Source organism: Caenorhabditis remanei, chromosome I (genome assembly GCF_010183535.1).
Source record: "Caenorhabditis remanei strain PX506 chromosome I, whole genome shotgun sequence".
Taxonomy (NCBI): Eukaryota; Metazoa; Nematoda; class Chromadorea; order Rhabditida; family Rhabditidae; genus Caenorhabditis; species Caenorhabditis remanei.
In genome coordinates, this window is record NC_071328.1 from 5,108,503 (window position 1) to 5,132,091 (window position 23,589).

The 23,589-nt window shown below is 38.4% G+C and overlaps 8 protein-coding genes across 8 annotated transcripts; 2 read left to right on the forward strand and 6 right to left on the reverse strand.

The window, feature by feature from the left end:
* Positions 1-1,443: 1,443 nt before the first annotated feature.
* GCK72_000840 (uncharacterized protein) lies at positions 1,444-2,648 on the forward strand (the record flags this gene model as incomplete). The annotated part of the gene is made up of 4 exons (XM_053722710.1): positions 1,444-1,681; positions 1,906-2,159; positions 2,213-2,496; positions 2,588-2,648. 4 exons carry the CDS (start codon positions 1,444-1,446, stop codon positions 2,646-2,648), a joined length of 837 nt encoding a protein of 278 aa, XP_053591355.1.
* A 661-nt stretch (positions 2,649-3,309) lies between these two features.
* Positions 3,310-3,651, reverse strand: GCK72_000841 (uncharacterized protein; the record flags this gene model as incomplete). Its single annotated transcript, XM_003096543.2, has 2 exons — positions 3,310-3,442; positions 3,506-3,651. 2 exons carry the CDS (start codon positions 3,649-3,651, stop codon positions 3,310-3,312), a joined length of 279 nt encoding a protein of 92 aa, XP_003096591.2.
* Positions 3,652-5,596: 1,945 nt separating this feature from the next.
* On the reverse strand, positions 5,597-6,216 carry GCK72_000842 (uncharacterized protein; the record flags this gene model as incomplete). The annotated part of the gene is made up of 2 exons (XM_003096546.1): positions 5,597-5,743; positions 5,821-6,216. 2 exons carry the CDS (start codon positions 6,214-6,216, stop codon positions 5,597-5,599), a joined length of 543 nt encoding a protein of 180 aa, XP_003096594.1.
* Positions 6,217-10,838: 4,622 nt separating this feature from the next.
* Positions 10,839-11,531, reverse strand: GCK72_000843 (uncharacterized protein; the record flags this gene model as incomplete). Its single annotated transcript, XM_003096553.1, has 3 exons — positions 10,839-10,966; positions 11,036-11,144; positions 11,226-11,531. 3 exons carry the CDS (start codon positions 11,529-11,531, stop codon positions 10,839-10,841), a joined length of 543 nt encoding a protein of 180 aa, XP_003096601.1.
* A 315-nt stretch (positions 11,532-11,846) lies between these two features.
* GCK72_000844 (uncharacterized protein) lies at positions 11,847-12,502 on the reverse strand (the record flags this gene model as incomplete). The annotated part of the gene is made up of 3 exons (XM_003096558.2): positions 11,847-11,974; positions 12,024-12,126; positions 12,197-12,502. The coding sequence occupies 3 exons, from the start codon at positions 12,500-12,502 to the stop codon at positions 11,847-11,849; spliced, it is 537 nt and encodes a 178-aa protein (XP_003096606.2).
* Positions 12,503-13,641: 1,139 nt separating this feature from the next.
* Positions 13,642-14,315, reverse strand: GCK72_000845 (uncharacterized protein; the record flags this gene model as incomplete). The annotated part of the gene is made up of 3 exons (XM_003096551.2): positions 13,642-13,769; positions 13,861-13,972; positions 14,019-14,315. 3 exons carry the CDS (start codon positions 14,313-14,315, stop codon positions 13,642-13,644), a joined length of 537 nt encoding a protein of 178 aa, XP_003096599.2.
* A 640-nt stretch (positions 14,316-14,955) lies between these two features.
* Positions 14,956-18,117, reverse strand: GCK72_000846 (uncharacterized protein; the record flags this gene model as incomplete). The annotated part of the gene is made up of 7 exons (XM_053722711.1): positions 14,956-14,985; positions 15,032-15,673; positions 16,340-16,449; positions 16,493-17,080; positions 17,501-17,681; positions 17,730-17,887; positions 17,967-18,117. 7 exons carry the CDS (start codon positions 18,115-18,117, stop codon positions 14,956-14,958), a joined length of 1,860 nt encoding a protein of 619 aa, XP_053591356.1.
* Positions 18,118-19,685: 1,568 nt separating this feature from the next.
* GCK72_000847 (uncharacterized protein) lies at positions 19,686-21,075 on the forward strand (the record flags this gene model as incomplete). Its single annotated transcript, XM_003096561.2, has 4 exons — positions 19,686-19,807; positions 19,912-20,158; positions 20,367-20,513; positions 20,914-21,075. The coding sequence occupies 4 exons, from the start codon at positions 19,686-19,688 to the stop codon at positions 21,073-21,075; spliced, it is 678 nt and encodes a 225-aa protein (XP_003096609.2).
* Positions 21,076-23,589: the final 2,514 nt, after the last annotated feature.

A 23,589-nucleotide genomic window follows, 5' to 3' on the forward strand; every position in this document is an offset into this window, starting at 1 on the left:
ATCATATTAATTCTCAAAACCTACTTTAAAATTGTAACCCACCAGTGTCATTTCCCCAATCTTGCCTTATATATAAAACCCGCGCTATCCCCCCGGTTCCCATATAGAATAGTACTTTGCGGTAAGAAAAACAATTCATTCCTTCATGAACACTTTCCGACCTGGGATAAAATCGTACCCTTCTTCCCTAAAATCGTAACCGAACAAACTTTTGCGTCTCGACTCCGCCAGCTTCCATTACAGACCATTTTTTTTTAAATTTGAGCGCTGGACTCTTTGCGGGTCCTATAGTTCATCTTACATATTTATTCACCCCTTCTTGTTGTATGTTCTTATAGATTTCGCCCATTTCTTTTTTTTCTCTTTCGCACAACAAAAGATGAATAAATTATTATTATTATTATTATTTCAATAAATGTAAGTTCTCTTGCGTAACACGAAAACTCCGAAATTTTGAATTAACATTTTTGGTTATAATGGGAAAAGAAACACAGAAAAGTTAAATGGAACATTCCGAATTTTTGAAAGTTTTTGGAAATTTCAATCAAAATTCTAAATCTTTGTATTTTTTGAGTTCATACTTCTATTTTGAGCAAAATTTGAACAGTTTCAAAATTCCAAATTCTTTGCTCTACGAAGTAAACGTAACCATCTTTTGTCTCTTAAATTCTTTTCAATAATCTTGGCAATTGTACTGAAAAATGTTACTTTATGAGTATCACCAAGAATAATACAAAACTATAAACTCCTTTTTCAGATGATCGTCAACATCTGTATCGTGCCCCGGAAGCAACCCAAGAAGCAACAACAAAATCAAAACTGTCGAATCTTCGAATTTTCCTCAAATTTTCTAAATTTTTCTATGTTTTTTCTTATGTGTGAATAAAATAAATATTGATCTACATTTATACAATTGTTTGTTACTTGATAACTATTCACAATTAGAAAGAACCAGAAAATTCTGATCCGGGGAACCCCTACCCAAATTTTCCGCTGACGACCGCTGAGGATGAAAATTGGTCCAAATTTGGACCACATTTGATGTCTTTTTTGGTATCGTTTTGACACCGAGTGTTCATCCGCGTTTGGACCAAATTTCATCCGGAGCGGTTTGCCTGTGCCGTCGCCTCTGAGCTTATAAAAATTGCAAACCGAGAAAGCAGGGGTACTGTAGTGAAGCCAATCGAAATTCAACATTCAGAAAAAAAATTGTCAAAAATCGTGACCTCCCCTGAAAATAATAACAAAACTGATAAGATCTTGATTGTCGTTTTCAAGAGATATGCCTACAAGTGATTCATTTCACAAGATAAATTTAAAAGCAACAAAAAACGCGAGCGAGATGGAAATCCGTGGTTCTGGTAAGCAAGTGTGCTCTGCTATCAACTTGTCAACAGAGCGCACTTTACTCCATGTTACAGATATTGTAATCCTAGTCGTTCAATGGTTTCCGATTCAGTTGCTAAGTATGCTTTTAATTTTTTGCGTGAGTTGGAATATTCAGAAGAAGACAGCGGACTTCTCCTCGAATTCCAGGCAAAGAGAAAACAAAATCGACCAGTGACCGGCACTACTTCGCAAACCAAACTTGCGCAGACAAATGGAGAGTCACCAAAAACTGACGGGACACCAGTTACGCCAGGAAAAACTGAAACACCGAATAAGGAAGAAGATGATGATGGTTAGTATTGTGGCTGTGGTTCCATATCATTCTCATTCATAACCCTTTTTTCTACTTTGAAAGCCAGGAACCTGAGAAACCCTATCATTGATACATATAGAAACAGAGCGGCCGACACCTCACGGGTTCCGCCGCCGACTATGCTTAACACGCGCCGCGGCTCCGCCCACTTTCTGGATTTTCTTTTTTCTCAAGGAAGCAATGATAAAAACTTGTAATTCCAGAAGAAGTGAAATTCAACATAAACATCAAAAAACAAGAGGAGAAACGTGACGAATTCGACGACGACGAGGAGAATCCGTTGGCGAAGATCAATGTGAAAGCAAAGAAGAATGCTGGAAAGAAGGGAGGTGCTGGTAAAAATCCAGGACAAGCGAAAAATGCGGAGAAGGCGAAAGTGAAAACAAAGGAGGAAATCGTCGGATCGGAGCGCCCGTTTTTGGCTCCGAATGAGAAGCAATACGGAGTTTCTTGTTATGTAAGTACGCTCCATTGAGAGTCTCGTCATCTGTGTCTCTTTTTTGATTTCAGCAATTCGAACCTTCGCAATCACAAGAACCTGCTCCTCCTCCGGTCCCTAAGAAAGTGGCTCAGCAGAAGTCGTTCGATGGGAATCGTGGAGCTGGAAACCAAACCCGTACAGTTGTCACTGCTCCGACTGCTCCATCGGCTCCAACTGCTCCTACACAGCCTTCTGCTACTACAGGTCCTGCTCAAACGAAATCAATTCTTCCGAGTGTTTTGCCAACTATCGAAACGAATACCAAAAGTACTATTAGTTTGACGACGAAAAAGAAGCCGAAAGCTTCGGAACAGTGAGTCTATTGAGAGAGACGCAGACTACGAAAGAGTCTAGCTATCTGCGTCTCTCGAATTTCTATAGAGCGCATTTCATAACTTTTTCAGAGAGCGTACGAGCAACGAGGCATTGGAAAAGACTCAAAAGGGTGAAGGTGAAAAGATCTGATTAATTATATTTTTCTGTTCTGTAAAATAAACTTTACTTTGAAGAAGATGCGTTGATTGGAGGAGGATGAATCCCAGTCTCGGGTTACTGTAGAAATGCAGTAGTAACGATAGGTATCTGTAAGGACTTCAAGTAGGAAAAGTTACTGTATGAACTTAGCACCAAGAGATTACTGTAGCGATGCCAGGGAACTGTAGAGAACAAGAACTTTTTTCAAAGTGTTTAATTTGAAATCAAGGATTATATCTGAGATTTTTCCATTTTTCTCGAGCATATTCCTCGAAAACCTTGGAAACCTACAAAAAATCGTTCTTAAAATGTTTTTTTTTTCGAAAAAAATTGAATTTTTTTGAGTACTGAACTTCCGGACCGGGCTGGAGAAATTCAGACTTCGTCCCGGCCCTGCCCGTTGCAAGTCTGTTGTGTTTCAGTTCTGAATAAAATTTTTTTGTTCATTCGATGTTTTTTAGCTGAACATGATAATGATAATAATAATAATTTTAAAAAGGACATTTATTAAGATCTATTTTTTCGTGGAAATGAAAATTCATTTTGAATGATAGTTATATGATAAACATGCATTAAATATATTTTAATCTTCTTGAAAGATCGTTGTATAATTATTAGTCACTCTGTATTGTGTTACATTGATGGAAGACTTTTACTGAATTCTAGTAATCACCATTTTCAGTAACAATTCATTCAGTCTCCATTCAAGCTTAATAGTTCCAGTCATTCCATCGTTTCTCTTGATATCGATATTTCCTTGCAATGAAATAGTTGTATTATTGGAACTGTAATATAAAATTAATAATAATATTAGAGATAAACTTTAAAAATTATTCGGATCAACTCACAGTCTGCCGGTTCGTTCCACATCAGAGTTTACGATTTCATATGGTAGATTGAAAACGGTGTCGAGTGATTGAGGATCCTTGATGTTTATAGTAAGATACATCAGATTCTGATGATATTCAGATGCCATCCAGTGGAGTAGCAGCATGTTCAGTTCACGGTTTGTTATTGGGGAATTGTAAATAGTAATATCATGGCTTCTGAACTGAAGCAGCTGATTGAAAGTCACCCAATTACCATATGCAATCTCAAGACTTCCCGCATAATCAACCTGTGGGAACGAAAAAGTATCACTAAGTTTCATGCATATTGCTACGTGGCGGATGACATTGATATTGTTGAAAAAGTACTCGACATCTGTGCGGCTTCCAGTTAATCCATCAAATTCACACCATTCAATCGATTCCGTTTGCGTTTTTAAAAAATCGACAATCGATCTGTTACTTGCTGGGAACTTGTTAAGGTTGAAATAAAAAATGTGATAATTGAAGGTGAAAATCTCTTTTGCAGTTCTCACTAATTTCATCCAATTATCTACCACATCTTCCGAGTAAACCCAGATTCTTTCAGTTTTGTCCCTTCCCATGTATTCTATGTATTCTCTCCTCCCGTTCTTCTTCTTTTCGGATGTTATTCGAAATTGAAAACTTACTTCGGATCCTTTAATTGAAACATAGGGTTCTTCAGTTGTAGCGAAACTTATCCTCTTATATACAGAATTTTGTTTGTAACTCAAATAAGACTTCACAAAAAACTTAAACCTCGAAGACGTCATTGAGAAGTTAATCCTGAAATAAATGAATTAATGCAAGGACTTAGATTACGACACAAATAGTTGATCCCTTGTTACTAATCACAACTGAGCCGGTAAAGTTTGTAACGAAATTAAAATGAACGATTTCTCAAATTTGTGTACATCAGTTTGCGAAAGGTATCAAATCAAATTTGTTACAGCGAAAGTTACAAATTATTTACCAATCTTTCTCACAAGGGAACTTCAAGACCATGCAAATGCTTTTTTTTGGCTAAAACGTTCAGGATAAGTTAAAAATGATCTGAAATTTTCGAAGTGCGCCCGGCACTTTCAGCCGAGATATGAGCTCTCAAAGTTTTGCTCAGTGCATTTTCTTACTGTGCAAAATAGCATAATAATGCATTATTTTGTATTCGTGAATAAAATAAAATTGCATACTTACATTTCAAATGGCGTCATTGTACTCATCACTTCTTCAATGACAATTCTAGGTAGACAGAAAAGAGGAAAACTATTCGAATTTTCCATTTTGATAGAAAAATCAATATTATTGAGTGGGTAATAGAAGAGGAGAGCAGTGGGGGATGAGTGTGAAGAGAGACTGTGTATGGATGGCAGGAAAGGTGGTGGTGGTTGTTCTAGAATGTTTGTAGACCTCCGTTGCTTAGAGATGGCAGACAGAGCACGTTTGTGGCCTAGTATAGAGCGCGTTTGTCAAACCACATATTAATGAAAGTCATCCTGATTCCAGCAATTCAGACTTTCAACCACAAGAACCTTCTACCCCTCCTCCACCCAAGTGGCTCAGCAGAAGTCGTTCGATGGGAATCGTGGAGCTGGAAACCAAACCCGTACAGTTGATTACGAGAGTGTCTAGCTGTCTGCGTCTCTCGAATTTTAATAGAGCGCATTTGCTAACTTTTCAGAGAGCGCACGACCAACGAGGCATTGGAAAAGACTCAAAAAGGTGATGGTGAAACAATCTGAATAATTTTCTTTTTTTCTGTTCTGTAAAATAAACTTTATTTTGAAGAAAACTTATTGATTGAAGGAGGATGAATAGCAGTCCAGGATTACTGTAGGAATGAAAGATAATATATTGGAATAACGATGGGTTACTGGTGTAATGACGGATTACTGTAGTGACGGTTGCTGTGGGAATGACATGTTACTGTAGTAATTAATACTACTATAGCGATGATGGATTTCGGTAGCAATTACATATCATTGAAGTCACGATGGGTTACTGTAGTTAGGATGGATTACTGTATCGATGAGAGAATCAACGATTACTGTAGTGACGCTAAATTACTGTAGACTACAAGATTTTTATTAGAAATCAAGGATTATATATGATCTCCAGCGTATGATTTTTCGGTGTTACATCTTCTGCGAACCATATTTTGAAACATTCCTCATTCACTCCGGGAAGTGCATCTTCTGGAACATTCACCCACTCAATTGTGATAGAATCATTCCGAAATTTCTGAAAATTCAAAAGTAATAACACTGCAAACGCGCTCTATTGACAGTCTTGTTGTCTGCGCCTCTCACTTAACTCACTTTTTCATCGAACTTAAAACCAGAAAACCCGATTACCACCTTCCTCTTCGTCTCCTCCTTTTCCAGTATTCCATTTTTCTTGGGAACCAAAATCCTCGACTTCTTTGACATTTCTAATTGAATCCGATAAGCGACACGTTGAGAGAAAGCATGATTTATCCGGAAATAATCCATGAATTGTATGTCAAATGGAGCATTGAAATAGAATATTTCATTTGGATTAAATGATAATTCCACGATTTCTTGTGTTTGATTGGGAGCTCCACATGGAGAGACGGTGGATGCCGTGGGGGAATCAGAAGACGTTGATGGGTTGTCTGAAGTCGTTGAGACGTCGTCGGAAAATGTGGAAGAGAAGAAAATGCAAAGGAAGATGAGTAGAATGTTAGTATTCATAGAAAGGAGAAATGCATTTTTGAGGAAATTTTGATCTACGTGGGAAATCACGTGTACCGTATACCGGGAAAGGCACTGTGAGATTCGAAGTTTTGACTTCGGGACGTTTTGGAACCAGATGTTTCAAAACCGGACGTTTCGAAACAATGACAGGAACTGTGAGAAGTTGTAACTATGGAACGTCTTGTCGGCCACAAAGCCTGGTAAAACTAGCATGTTAGAACTAAAACTGTGACTTGAAAATACAATAATTTTCATAGATTTTTGATTCTTTCCAATTCTTTAAAACCGTTTCCTTGAAATATATGTTATCGATAAATATTATATGTAATTGATAAGCAATGAGCACCAGTTTTTGCACGTATCAAAGTGTTTCGACTTGAAAATTCTCAAAGTTTATGAGACTGAAAATTATATCGAGAAGTTGACCAGAGGCTCTGGTAAATTGAGTAATTGTTATTAGTTAATTGGTTATTAGTTATCAACGTAATTAAATAGCACAATTTATTGTTCAAATAGGTCCGTAATTAAAATATGAGGTTACTGTAGACTACGGTAGGTGTGCTCAGGTATTTTTTCGCACTTTGCCCACGAAATGGGCAGCATGGCCGAGAGAAAAGGGCCGCGGGGCCTGCCCTACGCCGGCACTCGTGCCGATTTTGAGGGCCACATGGCCCATTTCGTGGGCAAAGTGCCGAGATTTGGTACAACGAGCAGCATTCCTCTCCTTTCGCTCCTTACCATTTAGCACTATAATTAACCAGATTACACATTTTTGTACTTTTCTACTATTTATTCATCAAAATTTAACAAAAATAGTAATTTCAGTAATAATGGGGAGTAATACGATAAAATAAACTAGAATTTGTCAAACTTTGAAATGGGGATTAGGAATACAGGAGAAGAATATAATTTTTAGTAAAAGTTACAAATATACAAATTAAAACAAATAATCTACAGGAAATGCGAAAATTAACAGAGACGAGCAGTGGAGTAGCCGGAGCGCGTAGTTGATGAAGATGCTCGTATTGCTGAATTTATTTCTTGTTCCGCTGAAATTTGTTAAAAATTGAAAGAAAAAAAAGAAAAAAAGAAAATAGTAGCGTCTTACCTGTTTTATCGGAGGATCTGTATAGATTGTCTCATCTTCTAATTGAAAAAAGTAGCATAAAATAGGAGGAGGAAAGAATTGAAAAAGAAACGAAATAAATTAGAAAAATCGTGGTGAAAAATCAGCGTGTGCTGTAGAGCGCGATTTCTCAACTTGTGCCCACTTCGGGCCAATGTGGTGCCCAACCGGGGCCAAACAGGTGCCCAACTCGTGCCCACATCCAACCAGCCTCTCCTTTCGGCAACCAACTCTCCAGCTTGTGCCCAACCCGCGCCAAACTAGTGCCCACTGGGCCATGTGGCCCTTTTTGTGGGCAATTTGCCCTATTCAATGGCCACATGGCCCATTTAACAGTTTCACTGCCCAACCCTCGCCAAAAAATACCTGAGTGGTAACCCGGAAGTGATAGGTACAGTAATCCGAGGGCTACAGTACTGTGACAAGCGCACATCTAACGTGCGTCAATCTTCCTATTCTCCTTTTTCAACCTACCCATCTAGGTAAAGTACAAATTTTGACACTTTCAGTTCAATGAAAAAGGTAGAAATCAAAATTTGATAAGAGAAATAAAATACACTTTCTCCCACCGCCCCACTCCAATCGGAGTATCTTGTGATTGATAGTTGATTCTTCTCTTCCAACTGATAAAACAAAAAGAATTTCTACTCTCATTTTCCTCGTTTTCGCACTCTCTTCCTTGTTGAACCTGATCATTGTTTCAGCCATGAGTATCCACGTGGATAAACCGGATTCAATGCAAAATGAGTTGATTCAAATTGTGGCGAGCGGGCTGGAACCCCATCGGATGTATACGTTTCGGATGACGTAAGATTCTGAGGAGAGTTGAGAAGTTTTGATCGGAGGTTTTCAGATTAAAGCATGACTATGGAACTCATCGGTCAGAAGCAACGTTTCGATCGGATCCGGTAGGAAGGATAGATTTGAAACACGCAAAACCACTGAGGGGATCTTATTATGGTAAGAAAAGGCAAAACAAGAAATAACTTCTGATATTGAATCCCCGACCAAAAAAATTCCAGAAAACAAATTGAACTTTCAGAACCTGATCCAATGGGACTATTCCTCGGAATGAAGCCATGTGAAGACTTCGCTTACGGTGGATATCTCCGATGCACTCCGCCAGTTCCATTCTACTATCAGCTACAGTAAAATACAGTGGGAAATTTTTTATGTTGAGAGCTTGATTTAGGTTATTCAACTCAGTGGGGGCACTGGTAGATCAAACATATATCAAGAAGCATTGGATGCATCCGAATCTGGAGAGAATCGAGCTAGAAGATGATGGATTTTGTGCGACACTTTTTAAGCCTCCAGGTAAATAAGACGCAGACAGTTGGACAGTCTCGCTGTCTGAATCTCTCTCTCTCATCAGAATCCTGCTTTTTTAGGTGATGGCCCGTTCCCAGTGGTCCTTGATATCTCCGGTACTGGTGGAGGGATTCATGAGCACAAGGGTGCAATGATGGCTTCGGAAGGGTTCGTCGTTCTCTGTGTCGCATTTTTTCAATACAAATACTTGCCTCACAAAATGGAAGAGGTGGATATGAACTACTTTTCGGTTAGTCTCGCAGACAACGAGACAGTCTAGCTGTCTGCGTCTCTACGATTTCTATAAGATGAGTTTCAGAAACCCATCGACTATCTGGTCAACCTTCCGTATACTATGAACATAATCGGTATACAAGGAGTCTCGTTTGGTGCGACAATTGTTGACCTACTGGCTACAAGACATGGTGATAAGGTAGAGGAAATCAGGGAACACTCAATTGAGTCTTACTGTAGCTACAAAGAAGTTTTCAGATCAAAGCCGTCGTATCGATCAACGGTCCCCAAGTGGTCTCCGACTACCTTTACATGAAAGAAAACGGAGAAACGATCCCTCATCTTTCCCATGGACAAGTCATGTTGGAACACTGCCAATTCATAAATGGAGTTATGTGTTCCCATCGAAATTTCCAGATTATGACAGAGAAGTTGACACCAGAGACAGAGATACCGTGGTGGAGGATTCCGAGTGATGTGAAGATAAGGGTTATTGTGAGTGGTATTCAGGGGACAGAGGAGCTAGGGGTGGAGAGTTCACGCTGCGTCAATGTGCGCTGTGAGAAAAGCGGTCTGCATGATTTTATCTAAACGCCGAGAACCACTTGTGTCACTTGATGCAAGGAATCTGTGAACTTGCTCAAAAGCAATCTAAATGCGTAGAACTGATGACGCTAGCAGGCTTGCGCGGAAGTAATTTTTTCTAAAACGGAAGTAGAGTAGGGAGTAAAATTTCCAAAACGGAAGTCGGAAGCCGGAAGTCGGAGGTAAAATTTTGAAAATGGAAGTCGGAAGTCGAAAATAACCCGGAAGTAGGAAGTTGGAAGTCGGAAGCCGGAAGCCGGAAGTAGATTTTTTCGCAAAGATTCAAAGCCCTGAAAAGAAAATATCATAAAATTCACAAAAATCAGTTAAAAATTAGTTTTTGGCTGAAGAAAATCTTATTTACTGTTCTTTTAGACCATTTCCCTTGTATTTCTGCAAAATTTACTCTTCCTAAATTCCACTGTGACGGTAGTCGGAAGTAAAATTTTCAAAACGGAAGTCGCAAGCCAGAAATCGGAAGTGAAAAAAATCCGGAAGTCGGAAGTCGGAATTCCGAGCGACTCTGGACGCTACATCAAAGTGCTCAGCGTGATATTCCGCAAGTAATTTGCGTGTCTTCTTAAATCACGCGAAGTGAAGTTACCTCACCCTACGTATCTAGCTCCCGGTGAATTTATCTGGACTACAATTTCAGCCAACTTTATGTTTTCAGGGCTCCGTTGACGACCTTTGTCAACCTTCCGTCCACGCTACACTCTATAGACAACGAAGGTTGAGGGAGACTGGACATGAAGTAGAGGTGAGAGTACAAAAATTACACTGTCAATCAGAACTTATGTGATAAGTGAAAAAAAAACAGAAAAACCATGGAATCTTTGCTTTAGATTATTAGTGTCATAATCGGATTACAAAAATTATTTTTATTTTTTGAGAGAAGATAAAAGAGGTCTCGAACTCACATAATATATTTCTTCCAGGTCGAAATGGTCAACGGAGGTCACATCATGGAGCCGCCTTACTTTCCCCACCACGAGCTTGTCTATGCCAAATATCAAGGATTTTATTGTGGATATGGAGGAGAAGTACTGCTTCATGCGAAATCACAAGAGAAGACATGGGCCAATTCTATCAAATTCTTCCAACGTGTTCTAGGGAACACGACGAAAATTCCAGATTGGGATCGGCTGAAGGTTATTGAAGCGCCGAGAGGAGACAGTAAATTGTGATGAAGCTAAATACCAATCATTTGTGAAAAGTTATATGAACCAATGATGATAAAATGCTTGCATCGCTATTTCTCTTGAATCCGCAAACTCTCGGAAATATCATATTAAAAAAACTACAATTACCATACTTTATCAAATTATTACATCGGTCAGTTAGTTATGCGATTCCTCAATTTTCAGCGGTTTTTGTAGTAGAAGAACAAAAAGCGGAAGATGAGCAAGGTAACCAAAATTGCGAGGATAAGAATGACAAAACTGCATCCAAGCACATACGAGACTAACGTCTCCAGTTCAGCAATAACAGCTGGAAAAATTAAATTATGGTCTCATTAAATGCAGTATTGTTGGCTCCGTCTATAAAAAGAAAACATACCTTTCTGTTCAGCCGGGTTAGGTTTTGCTGCTTTAATTTTTTCAATTGTGTCCTGCTTGTTACCAATGACTATTAGGATCTTCACAAATACGTAGAGAGAGAATGCAATCTGAAATTTAACAGTGAACAAGTGAACGGTTATTCTGATTGTTCATTCATAATGTGTGCTTTTCGCAAAACTTTTACTAACCCAATAGCAAAGATGAATGGCAAAGTTGATGATATTCGAGAAGTATTCTGGCAAGAAAATGATCAATCCAATTGACAACATCGAGAAGACCGACCAAACAAAATATTCGTAAATAATCTTTGTTAAAATCCAACAAACAATAGATACAATCAGTATCACTGCAGATATTCCGAGCATGTAGTATTTGGTTGGGAACAGAATAATGACTTCATTTCGGTCGGCAGTCAACACCTCGAATCCAGCAGCTTTTCTAGGTTCTTCATTATCTGTACCCTTCTCGAGATCTGATTCATTTTGGGTTCTCATCTGAATCCGACAGGCTACAGTAGTTGGAAAAGAAGGCGAGAGCTTACTTCTGATAGCCGAGGGAGTTTTTTTTTAATCGACTTAAAACTAGAATTGACAGAAAAAAGAAAATGTGTTGTTTCTTGTGGAGAAGGTCACGTCGTCCACTTTCTTAACATTGCGAGTTATTTTTTCCATAAAATGTATCGTTCAAACAGTAGCTGTATGTCAGTCGAGCATGAAATGAGCCTTGTTCGATCTATCATAAAACAAATACAATTACCATACTTTATTAAATTAATACATCGGTCAGTTAAATATGCGATTCCTCAATTTTCAGCGATTTTTGTAGAAGAAGAAGAAAAAGCGGAACATGAGGAAGGTAACCAGAATTGCTAGAGGAAGAATGGCACAAGTGCATCCAATCCAGTAAGGAAACACTCTGTCAGCTATAGCTTGTTCAGCTGTAATGAATCATCATGTAAAAGTTCCCTTGGTGATCAAATGAAATACCTTCCCGTTGGGCTGGGGGCATTTTTTTGAGAGCATCCTGTACTTCCCCTTTCTTAATTATTATTGTAATAAGTCTGACAAGGACGAAGATGCTGAATGCAATCTGGAGAAAAAAATCATATGGTTATTAGACATAAATGTATGGGCAACGCCTTCCTTTGCCACAAACTCACCCAATAGCAAAAATGAATGACAACGTTGATGATATTCGAAAAGTATTCTGGCAGGAAAATGATCAATCCAATCGACAACATTGAGAAGACCGACCAAACAAAAAAATCCCATGCCACTTTACTTCCGATCCAACAAATAATCGATATAATCATAATGAGTACAGATATTCCGAGCATGAAGAATTTGGTTGCAAACAGAATAATGACTTCATCCCGATCGGCAGCCAACACCTCGAATCCAGCAGCTTTTCTAGGTTCTTCATTATCTGCACACTTCTCGCGATCTGATTCATTTTGGGTTCTCATCTGAATCCGACAGGCTACAGTAGTTGGAGAGGAAGAGGAGAGCTTACTTCTGATAGCCGAGGGAGTTGTTTTTTATTTGACTTAAAATTAGAATTGACAGAAAAATAATGTGTTGTGTTTCTTGTTGAGAAGGTCACGTCGGCCACAGTACTGACAAATTTTTTTTGTATTTTTGTTTGAAGAAAGGTTTCAGTAATGAACGAACACTCTGACTATCGAAGGTCATGGAGTCAGTGCCGATATATGGGTCGTGACATATATCCTTGGACAACTGGGAAAACGCTGATTTCGAATATGTATTCAGTTTTTGCCGTCGAGGCATAGTATTCGAGTAAAACGAGGTCAATATTTGGACATTACCTTCTTGGCGTGTGAAAAATTTCGGTGCTTTTAAACTTTGACCTCGCTTTTCTCGAATACCTGACATCGAGGGCAAAAACTGAAGATATATTTGAAAACAGCGTTTTCTCAATTTTGGCACTATTTCTAAGTTCTTCATTCTCTGTACTCTTCTCTCGATCTGATTCATTTTGAGTTCTCATCTGAATAATCCGCTTTCTTACTTTTTGATAGACGCAAATCTGCGAGGTTTAAAAATCGAAGGTAGAAAACTATATGTACCGTAAATACTGTATTATAATGGCACCTGTATTATAACGGCACCGTCTCTATACTCAAAATTCATGAATATGATTATCTCGGTGTTTTTTCTTTGTCTTGATTAGAAGCAGCGTGATTTGAAACTTCTAGATCAGCAAATAGATCGTTCAAAAAAGTTATTTTGTTTAATTTTAATGAGTTTCTGAAACCGCAAAATTTCTCTCGGAGGCAGTTGAAAAATATAACGGCATGCCGTTATAATACAGTATTTACGGTAAATGAAAAAAGTTCATTTTTTGTAAAATTATCTGGCTTAAGCAAAAATAGGATGTTTCATGATTCCCCCGAGTCTTGTCTTATTAGTGGTATCCCTAATAAAAACTCGGAAAAAAAGTTATGGAGCTATTCACCTCCGGAAAAAACTTTTTTTCCGGAGGTGAATAGCCCCATTAATTCCAATAACCGAAACGTATCCAATTCATGACTGTATACTTCATTGAATAGACGGATTGAGTAAAAATAGTTTAGCTAAAGGTTCCTCAACGATTTTTATATGCAAAGAGAGTCATCCGAAAGATGAGGAAGGTGGCCAGCATGGAGAAGAGCAGAATAATCGAGAAAATTGCGATGAAAGGGATGAAGATGACGTTGATAATAAATGCAGAAGCTAAAAAGGTATTAATTATTATAGGTTGAGAGCTTGCTCCAAGTTCTTTTTTTCCAATTTCCTGTTTCAGTTACAATCGAGAAATACTTACCCTCCGCTCCTCCTTTGTCTCCCTTCGTTCTCTTTTCTGATTCATTATCTAATTTTATTTTCGCAACGACACATATAATCAAGTATGTTAGTGTATACAGACAGAATGCGATCTGTAGAGCAAACCAGTTTGGAAAAAAATAGCTTGCCAGAACTCACCCAAAACAAGAGCTGAACTGCAAAACTGTAAAAATTAGCGAAGAATTTAGGTAACGCTATAACCAATATAGTCATGAAGAGGCCAATAGCCGAACAGATTAATAAGTCTTTGTATCCAATAATAGAATAGATTAACGACACAATCAAGATCACAATGCATTGTGCGAGTACGTGAAATCTAGGTGAACAGCAACAACAGGTCTTATTCGGTTCGGCAGCCATTTCGAATCCGGCATGCTCTCGAGGCTCTTCCTGGTTTATTCCCTTCTCTTGATCTGATTCATTTTGAGTTCTCATCTGAATAGTTCAAAAGGTTACTGTAGTTTATTAGCTCGGCACAGTTCTTCAACTTACTTTTGGTAGACAAAGGTCTATAGAAGCTACTAGGATTGAAAACTGATTAGAAATGAGAATAATTAAAATTATCAATGAATAGCTTTTTTCTGTACTCAGATGCTTATCTGATTCAAAAAAATTTGTTGTTTTTTTAAAATTCACATTAAAGTTGATGTTAATCAAAAGGGGAAAGTAGATAACGGAAAAAAACTTAACGGAAAAGTAAATTCATAGAAAAAAGCAAACAAGAAAAACGCGTCTCTGTCACGCCAGCCTGAAAGTATCTATCATTAAAATCTGTCAATCAGCAAGCTCAAAAAACCATTATATTATTAGCACGACACGCATCTTACAACCGCGCTCTACTGAAACCGTAGAAAATTGCTTGCGAATATGAGCACTTTTACACTAAATTTTCGAAAATTTTCAGAATTTTTTTTTTGAAAAATGAGTACCCATCTTTGAATCCGGGCAGTACCGATTTTTGACAAGTCTGATATCTGTCAAGCATTATTTAAATCGTCTAGCCAAAACACAATAAAACTATCTTCATTTCAAATGACTAGAATAATAAGTATGATGAGGTCGTTTTTCAAGTTCATCACAAGTATTGACTGCAGTTGGCAGAAAGCTGAAAGTAGAAATGCATAAAGATCTGCATGTCCGGATGTCCTCACCTTCTTCATCAACTTAATATCAGCCTCCTTCGAATCCACTTTCTGCTTCTCATTCGACCGATTATCCCCCAAAAACTCTCGACTAATCACAGTTTTATCCAAACTATCCCGACTGTCCGTATTTATTTTCATCTCTTTTCTTCCATTCGGAGACGGATTCAACACGGGAGATGGTAGAGGAGGCAGACCGGGTGTTCCAGTCATCACACTATCATCTTCCTTATGCACTGGTTGTGGTGGTTGAACCATTTCCTTCATCTCCTTCGTTTCTTGTTTTTGGTGTTTTCCTCCTCTCTGCTCCTCCGTATCATCTCCATCTTCTGTCGATGACTTCGTCACAATTATCGGGAGTGGATGCTCCTTCGGCTCCTCTTTCGGCGACTTGTGCTCCTTGTGATGATCCTTCTGGTGATCCTTGTCCTTTTTCAATGGTTTCAGTATCTTCTCACATATTTTTTCCATACATTCCTGTGCTTTTTGAGCTGGAGAATGGAGAATTGTGGGTTCTTTTTCTTTCGGTGGAGGTGGAGGTGCTGTGGTAGTTGTTGTTGTGGTTGTTGTTACAGCTTGAGTATTTCCTTGAGGAAGATTGAGAGCTGGAGTAGACGGGGTGGCGAGGATATGGTCGACACGTCCACGGGTCTGGATGAATTGTTCAATGTTCCAGGTGAGGAGCTCGACGCGCTGGAAAAGTGAATGATTTTGAAAACAAAGCGGCCGAGCGTCGCAGTCATAGCCTCTTTGGAATTCAAAAATTCTTGTTTCAAATAATTGATTTTCAATGCGGAGGCTTCATTATCGAGCTTCGTTTATTTAACTACGGAAATGGAAATTATGAGTTTTGATCTACAGCCGCGACGCAGCGACTGCAGCGCGTTCTCAGACAACTGAGACTATCTCACTGGGTCATAAAGCCCATATAAAGCATTTGCGCTCCAAAAAATTTTCGTAAAATTTGCGCGAAATTCAAAAATTTGATCCAAATGTTTTTTGTTGTGCTGAACATTTGTATTTTTCCTTTTTTGATGAAGTCGGTAAAAACGAGAAAATGGAAGAAAAGTGATCTACATTCGAAATATTTAACTCCCTATTGTTTGTCCACGTTATAAGCGCGCGATTTGGTTGAGCGGCGACTCAATTGGCAACCTGCAAAGTCATGTGCAAACGCGCTTCACTAGACTTCCGGTCTCGCGGGAAAATCATTTGAATTCATATGGAATAAAAATGACACTGTGTACATATATCGATACTCCGCCTTATGTTTTCTGTCTGTCATAAACTCGGGATGATTTATCCTAACCAACTCACATCATCCAAATCCGCATCCTCCCAATACCCATTATCCTTCCCATAATTCAACAATATTTGCACCAGTGTCATGTACTGTATGTCGACTTGAACACTTCCAGCTCTACTGTCTGAAATTTGAATTTGTTTTCTAGTTAATCAAAGAAGCCCAACTTCTCAACGCCTTGCACGTCGCCAACAAATCCAACTCCTTTCCATCCGTCAGAATCTGAAGGCACGCCTCGATCGCCACAAATGTTCCAGTCCTTCCGATTCCAGCCGAGCAATGAACAATCACAGGACCCTGGGCGGTACGAATTGAATAGAGCATTCGAAGAAGACACATCGTGGATTTGGGTACGGAACGATCAGGCCATGATTTTGTATGCAAGTGTCGCAGACTGTGTTCCTTCCCGTTTTCTCCATTTTTCACCGTCAAACTTCTCTTTATGATGTTTGCATCTTGACTATCTTCCAGAGTGCACGTAATCGTCCATGCTCCATAAGTCACTGAGTCACCAACTTTCTCTGGATAATACTGAGCACATTTGGGTTTTCCGTCTTCCGTGATTTCACAGAGCATCACGATGTACGCGGATTTCGTGTGAACAACCATTCTCCAGAAGTCAATAATCGTTGCAGCTGTGGGGCCTTGACTCAAGATGAATGGAGTGTTCAGACCGTTCACGTAGTTCGCGTGGATGTAGTCGTTGTCGGATCCATCGTTCAGAATTACACGAGTGACATCATTGCAGACGACGTCTGAAAAAATGGATCATGCAATAATAAAGTTGAGACGCAAGGAGACGCAGAGAAGCTAGAGTGTTTGCATCTCTGCGCATCTCATCTTCAAGTTCAAACTTTCTTATCTCGGTTGGTACAAATGGTATCAAAAAGTTGACAATTAGTAAAATATAGGAAATTTTCAGCTCTTCATTTTATTTGTTGAAAATTTTTGTCTAGCTGTTCATATTTTTGAGATATTCGATAAATAGAGAAGCTAGAGACTCTTTTCTATGTATACCCCACACTTTCAAACACCCATATCTCAGTTTTTTCTTATTTTATCAAAAAGTTTTTAACTAACAAAATGTAAGAAATTTCCTTCCCTACATTTTATTAGTTGACGACTTTTGTCTAGCTCTTTTACTTCATAAGATGTACACACCCAAAGCAACCTACCTTTATACCGATTCTTCGTCGGATTCGCATCGAATATCTTTCTCTCCAACGGCTGTCCGGGATACGGTTTGATCTTTGTCAGGAATTCCATAGAATATTCAGGGGGACTCTTTTTAACAGCTTCCGTTGCAAATTTCATAAATACTTTCTTCTGGATATCTGATATTGGTTCGCCTTTTAGCTGGAATTAAACTGATTAGAAAAATCAAGCTCAGGTTTTTAATCTCACCGGAATGGAGGCATGAGTCTTTTCAATATTGAAATGAACCTTCTTATCAGGATTCCAGACAGGCGCCGGTCGACGTTTCCGTTCAGTTCCCTTCTTTTGTTTTCTCCTTTTCAAAGTACTTCCATTGTCTTGAACTTTGTCTTTGTCGGCGTGGAGTACTGCAAATACGCTCTATTGATAACAAGAAAGAAACGCAGGCAAGCAGACATTCTCGTCGTCTGTGCCACTCCCACTCACCAAATCCCAATTTCCTAAAAATGTTGGTTCCCTTCTTCGTCTTATCCTTATCATCACATTTATCTTCCGACGGTTTCTTCGACAACTTTCGAGACGTTCCATCGTCCTGACTATGCCCATTATTTCCACGTTGCACACGTCTTCGTTGCATTTTTGCGATGATTGATTGATTCGTTTTTCAAGATTCTAGCACACAAATCGGAACGATTCTCCTTACGATTTCTTTTGGCGCCTTCTCGTCTCGATCAATCAAAACGAGACGGAAAAAAGTGTAGAAATGATTGGGAAATGCGGGAGAGGAGATGGGAGGGAAATAGATAAGGGGCGGAGCTTTGGAAATGGAGTAGGGCACAAGGAAAACACGTTCTTATTCTGGAATACTCAGAAAAATTACATTCTAGTGTGTTCTTCACATGGAGCTTTTGTATTTTTCAATGAGAATGCCATGGAAAATTGGAGCATCGTAATAAGTCGATCCTTGGATTGCACTTTTCAATTTATCGATATATTCCATGTGACCAAGAAAGTGGTAAGCTTCTACAGATAATTGATCCACTTCAAGAGCTATTCCGAATTGATGAACCGTAATTTCTCAGTCGAGCGCATAGAGTTTCTAGGCTTCTCTCTTTCTCTCTCTTTTCTCTTTCTCTCTCTCATCTCCCTAGTGCGCGTATCCCTCTTCCCGTGCGCAAGCTCCTAGATCTCAGATCACAGTCGAAGTTGCATTCTCGCAGTAGTCGAAATCGCAATATATACTATTAAAATTGAGTATGAGGTGGCTCACAAACTTTTTAACTGCTTTGTTGTGGGTCATGTTTTTATCACAGATGATCCAAGATCTTTCGAACCCGCCCCTTTTCAATTAATAAATATATTTTCTTCTTTATATATTGACGAAATTTCCACGTAAAGTGAATGTGACTACAATTTGAAGATTTTTCAAACTCAAATGAAATTTCTATCTCCACTTCTTCCTTGATTTTAACTCATTTATGTTTAAAGATTTCTTTCACTTTCAGCTAAATCAAGACGACAAACCGTTGTGGTACTTGTTCTTTCAGATATCTTGTTTTTCTAAACCACACATTTTAAATAAAATTATTCAAATCTAGACAAGTCCTGAGATTTCCAAGTTGCCTGCTGCCGAACACAATGAGTTATCTCCAGTTGACCCCCTCTCGTGTTTACACTTTTCACTCTCTGTCCCTGGCTTTTCCCCTCACTTTATGCATATGCTTTGATCGGAGTAGCTCTCTCTTATACCGACTATTTAACTTATTCTAGCAGATAATGGTGTTGCTACTTCATTATTACTTTTTCTTGGTCCACAGTATTAGAATCCTTTAAATTTCTGAGATTAATATTGAGATCTCGTCCCTAAAATTGATGAGTTTTGACTGAAAATTATCTTATTTCTGGAAAAAGTAACACAAAATTGGATCTGAATCATCTTTTGTCTGTCTGTGTGTCTGTCATTCCAGTTCAAATTTGAAAGTTTTAAGAATTTTTGAGCTGAAACTTTGAAAAACTATCGCAAAAAATGGCAAAAAATGCTCATGAATTTTATTTGTCCCTTTTTTTTTGTTTTGACGATTTATTTCAACATCTCAGTTCTAAAAACCTGTTCCCTGCTGCTTAGCCCGCATTTTTTCTTAATTGAAAATTCAAATTTTTTTTCAAATATCTTTTAAGATTATAATAGTCATTTTCAGATCAAAAATGGGTCCAAAAAAGGAAAAACAACAGCAACAGAAGAGTTCGACGGTTCCGAAGAAAGTGGATACGTCTGGAAAAACACCAGCGGAGCTTGTCTACGAATTGTTCAAAAATGTTGAAGCTAAGTAAGTATTTTTGCATTTTAATGAGCTCAGAAAATAAGCTGGAAACCAGTGATTTTTCTGAAACTTCAACAACAATTAACTTTACATAATTTCGTTATTTCCAGGTACACTGAGGTTGATGGACTACATCGCTGCCTATTGCTCGTCGACGGACTTGAATTCCACATGGATGCATCCACCAAAAAAGTTGCAAAGCAATTGTGTGCTCAACTCGTGCTTCGAACTCTTCGTTCTGATCTTCATGTGACTCCATTCGAGGAGCTTGTCACTGCCAAACCTAATCCAGATCTGCAGAAGAATGCTGGTGGCGATGTTGCTCCTTCAAATCCAGCAACTGGAAAGAAGGCAAAGGTATATCTCTATTTTGAGATAAAGTGGGCGGAGTTTAAAAAAAACTACTGATTTGAGATCAGTAGAAATGGGGGTGTTGAAAAAAATTGGCTTTTCCAACTATACAAAATTTATCGTAGACAGAAAAGGAATGGTTCTCCCATTTTGCTTTTGACTGAACATTTATGACTCAAAATGTAAAAACTGAAAATTGATCATTTGTTTTCAGACTCTCCGTGACGATCTTGAAGAGGCAAAAGAAGCCGTGCGCCTTGCTGAAAAAAATGTGAAAGAGTTGAGAAATTTAGCGGTCCGACTGACAAAGACAATTCACAATGATGATATGGATATGAAGAAGAAGGAGAATCAACAGAGAGTGAGTTATTGCAAAAACAGGAAAGCTCCTGATCAGAAATGGTTGAGAAACAGCGGGAAACTCAAAGTTTAGAGTTTTTGATCGAGTATCAACCGATAATTGTCTGAAACCTTCTAAATGCCACGTAGTTTTCAAATCTAAGGATAATGGATGTATTACTTTAGTGAGAAGCCAGTTGGGAAACGACCCACTTTTAAATAGACAGACGTTTTCAAACTTCGCAGTTTTCGGTTCCAAATATTTCAAAGTTCAATAATTTGATTAATCTCAAAATGTAATAACTCTAAAACTCCAAGCCCAAATTTTTCGGTATTTATCATTTTTAATGATTTGTATTTGAAAAGTTAAAAAAAAGATAGATCAAAATCGGAGAAACTGAAAACCAATAGAATCTTTTCAGTACCAGGATCTACAGGATAAAAAGAAAGCCGAATTGAGAGCCGCCTTGGAATTGAAGAAAGAAAAAGAGGCGATCGTCGAGGAATTGGAAAGAAAAATTAGTCTGATGGAGAAGGGAGATGTTGGAGTTGAAGAAGACCATTTCTGCCGTGGGAGCTTATAAAAACGGCAACTCTAGCAAATATTCCGGTCGGAAAAAGCAAAAATTTTATTGAAATAAATGTTTTTTACCGCAGAAACCTTTTTTATTCTTAAACTTTGTTGGCAATGGAATGAGAGGAATAACGACACATTTGATAGCGACAATTCGGGTTTTAGTGCATTTTGAGAGACACCTTTCTAGTAATCGTTGAACGCATGAGTGTTACATGTCAGTCCAGTTAAACGTCTTGCCTCATACACATCTGCTCCGAGACTTCTCGAAAAAACTATGATTAGAGACGGCAGTCGTCTACTTCTTAGTGGATGCACATAGTTACCACACTAACCGTTACAGAAGCATGTTTTGATTCAGTGTCGGTACCGGTTAGATTCATCAATACGAGACGAAAATAAGTGGAAGCAGGTATAGTCATTTCACAGACGAGTTTCGTTTTGTAGTCATTCTTCGCAATCTCAGCAGATATACAAAAGGCCTTTTTGCACTTGGTGCCTAACTTTGAAGGACGGAATGCTACCAGATTATTGTGGATATCGGTAACTGTTTGATTGCAATCCTGACATACTCTAGATCGGGAAGATTCAAACCCGCGTCTACTGAAGTAAACCTCAGCCTGGATAGTATAGACTATTACAGCGCCATGCTCGATCAGTCTAACCGGAACCGACACAGATAAGAATGGTGGGGGAAGTCAATTTCATAAAAAGTACCCTGTTTTTAGGAATTTCAATCATAATTTTCTTGATTTCTAGATTTAGAAAAGTCCTGTTTTTAGGAATTTCAATTATAATTTTATTGATTTCTAGATTTAGAAAAGTCCTGTTTTTAGGAATTTCATTCATAATTTCGTTGATTTCTAACCCGGGAGGATTCAAACCCGCGTCTACTGAAGTAAACCTCAGCCTGGATAGTATAGACTATTACAGCGCCATGCTCGATCAGTCTAACCGGAACCGACACAGATAAGAATGGTGGGGGAAGTCAATTTCATAAAAAGTACCCTGTTTTTAGGAATTTCAATCATAATTTTCTTGATTTCTAGATTTCGAAAAGTCCTGTTTTTAGGAATTTCATTCATAATTTCGTTGATTTCTAGATTTAGAAAAGTCCTGTTTTTAGGAATTTCATTCATAATTTCGTTGATTTCTAACCCGGGAGGATTCAAACCCGCGTCTACTGAAGTAAACCTCAGCCTGGATAGTATAGACTATTACAGCGCCATGCTCGATCAGTCTAACCGGAACCGACACAGATAAGAATGGTGGGGGAAGTCAATTTCATAAAAAGTACCCTGTTTTTAGGAATTTCATTCATAATTTTACTGATTTCTAGATTTAGAAAAGTCCTGTTTTTAGGAATTTCATTCATAATTTCGTTGATTTCTAACCCGGGAGGATTCAAACCCGCGTCTACTGAAGTAAACCTCAGCCCGGATAGTATAGACTATTACAGCGCCATGCTCGATCAGTCTAACCGGAACCGACACAGATAAGAATGGTTGGGGAAGTCAATTTCATAAAAAGTACCCTGTTTTTAGGAATTTCATTCATAATTTTACTGATTTCTAGATTTAGAAAAGTCCTGTTTTTAGGAATTTCATTCATAATTTCGTTGATTTCTAACCCGGGAGGATTCAAACCCGCGTCTACTGAAGTAAACCTCAGCCCGGATAGTATAGACTATTACAGCGCCATGCTCGATCAGTCTAACCGGAACCGACACAGATAAGAATGGTTGGGGAAGTCAATTTCATAAAAAGTACCCTGTTTTTAGGAATTTCATTCATAATTTTACTGATTTCTAGATTTAGAAAAGTCCTGTTTTTAGGAATTTCATTCATAATTTCGTTGATTTCTAACCCGGGAGGATTCAAACCCGCGTCTACTGAAGTAAACCTCAGCCCGGATAGTATAGACTATTACAGCGCCATGCTCGATCAGTCTAACCGGAACCGACACAGATAAGAATGGTGGGGGAAGTCAATCTCATAAAAAGTACCCTGTTTTTAGGAATTTCAATCATAATTTTCTTGATTTCTAGATTTCGAAAAGTCCTGTTTTTAGGAATTTCATTCATAATTTTCTTGATTTCTAGATTTCGAAAAGTCCTGTTTTTAGGAATTTCATTCATAATTTCGTTGATTTCGAACCCGGGAGGATTCAAACCCGCGTCTACTGAAGTAAACCTCAGCCCGGATAGTATAGACTATTACAACGCCATGCTCGATCAGTCTAACCGGAACCGACACAGATAAGAATGGTTGGGGAAGTCAATTTCATAAAAAGTACCCTGTTTTTAGGAATTTCAATCATAATTTTCTTGATTTCTAGATTTCGAAAAGTCCTGTTTTTAGGAATTTCATTCATAATTTTCTTGATTTCTAACCCGGGAGGATTCAAACCCGCGTCTGCTGAAGTAAACCTCAGCCCGGATAGTATAGACTATTACAGCGCCATGCTCGATCAGTCTAACCGGAACCGACACAGATAAGAATGGTGGGGGAAGTCAATCTCATAA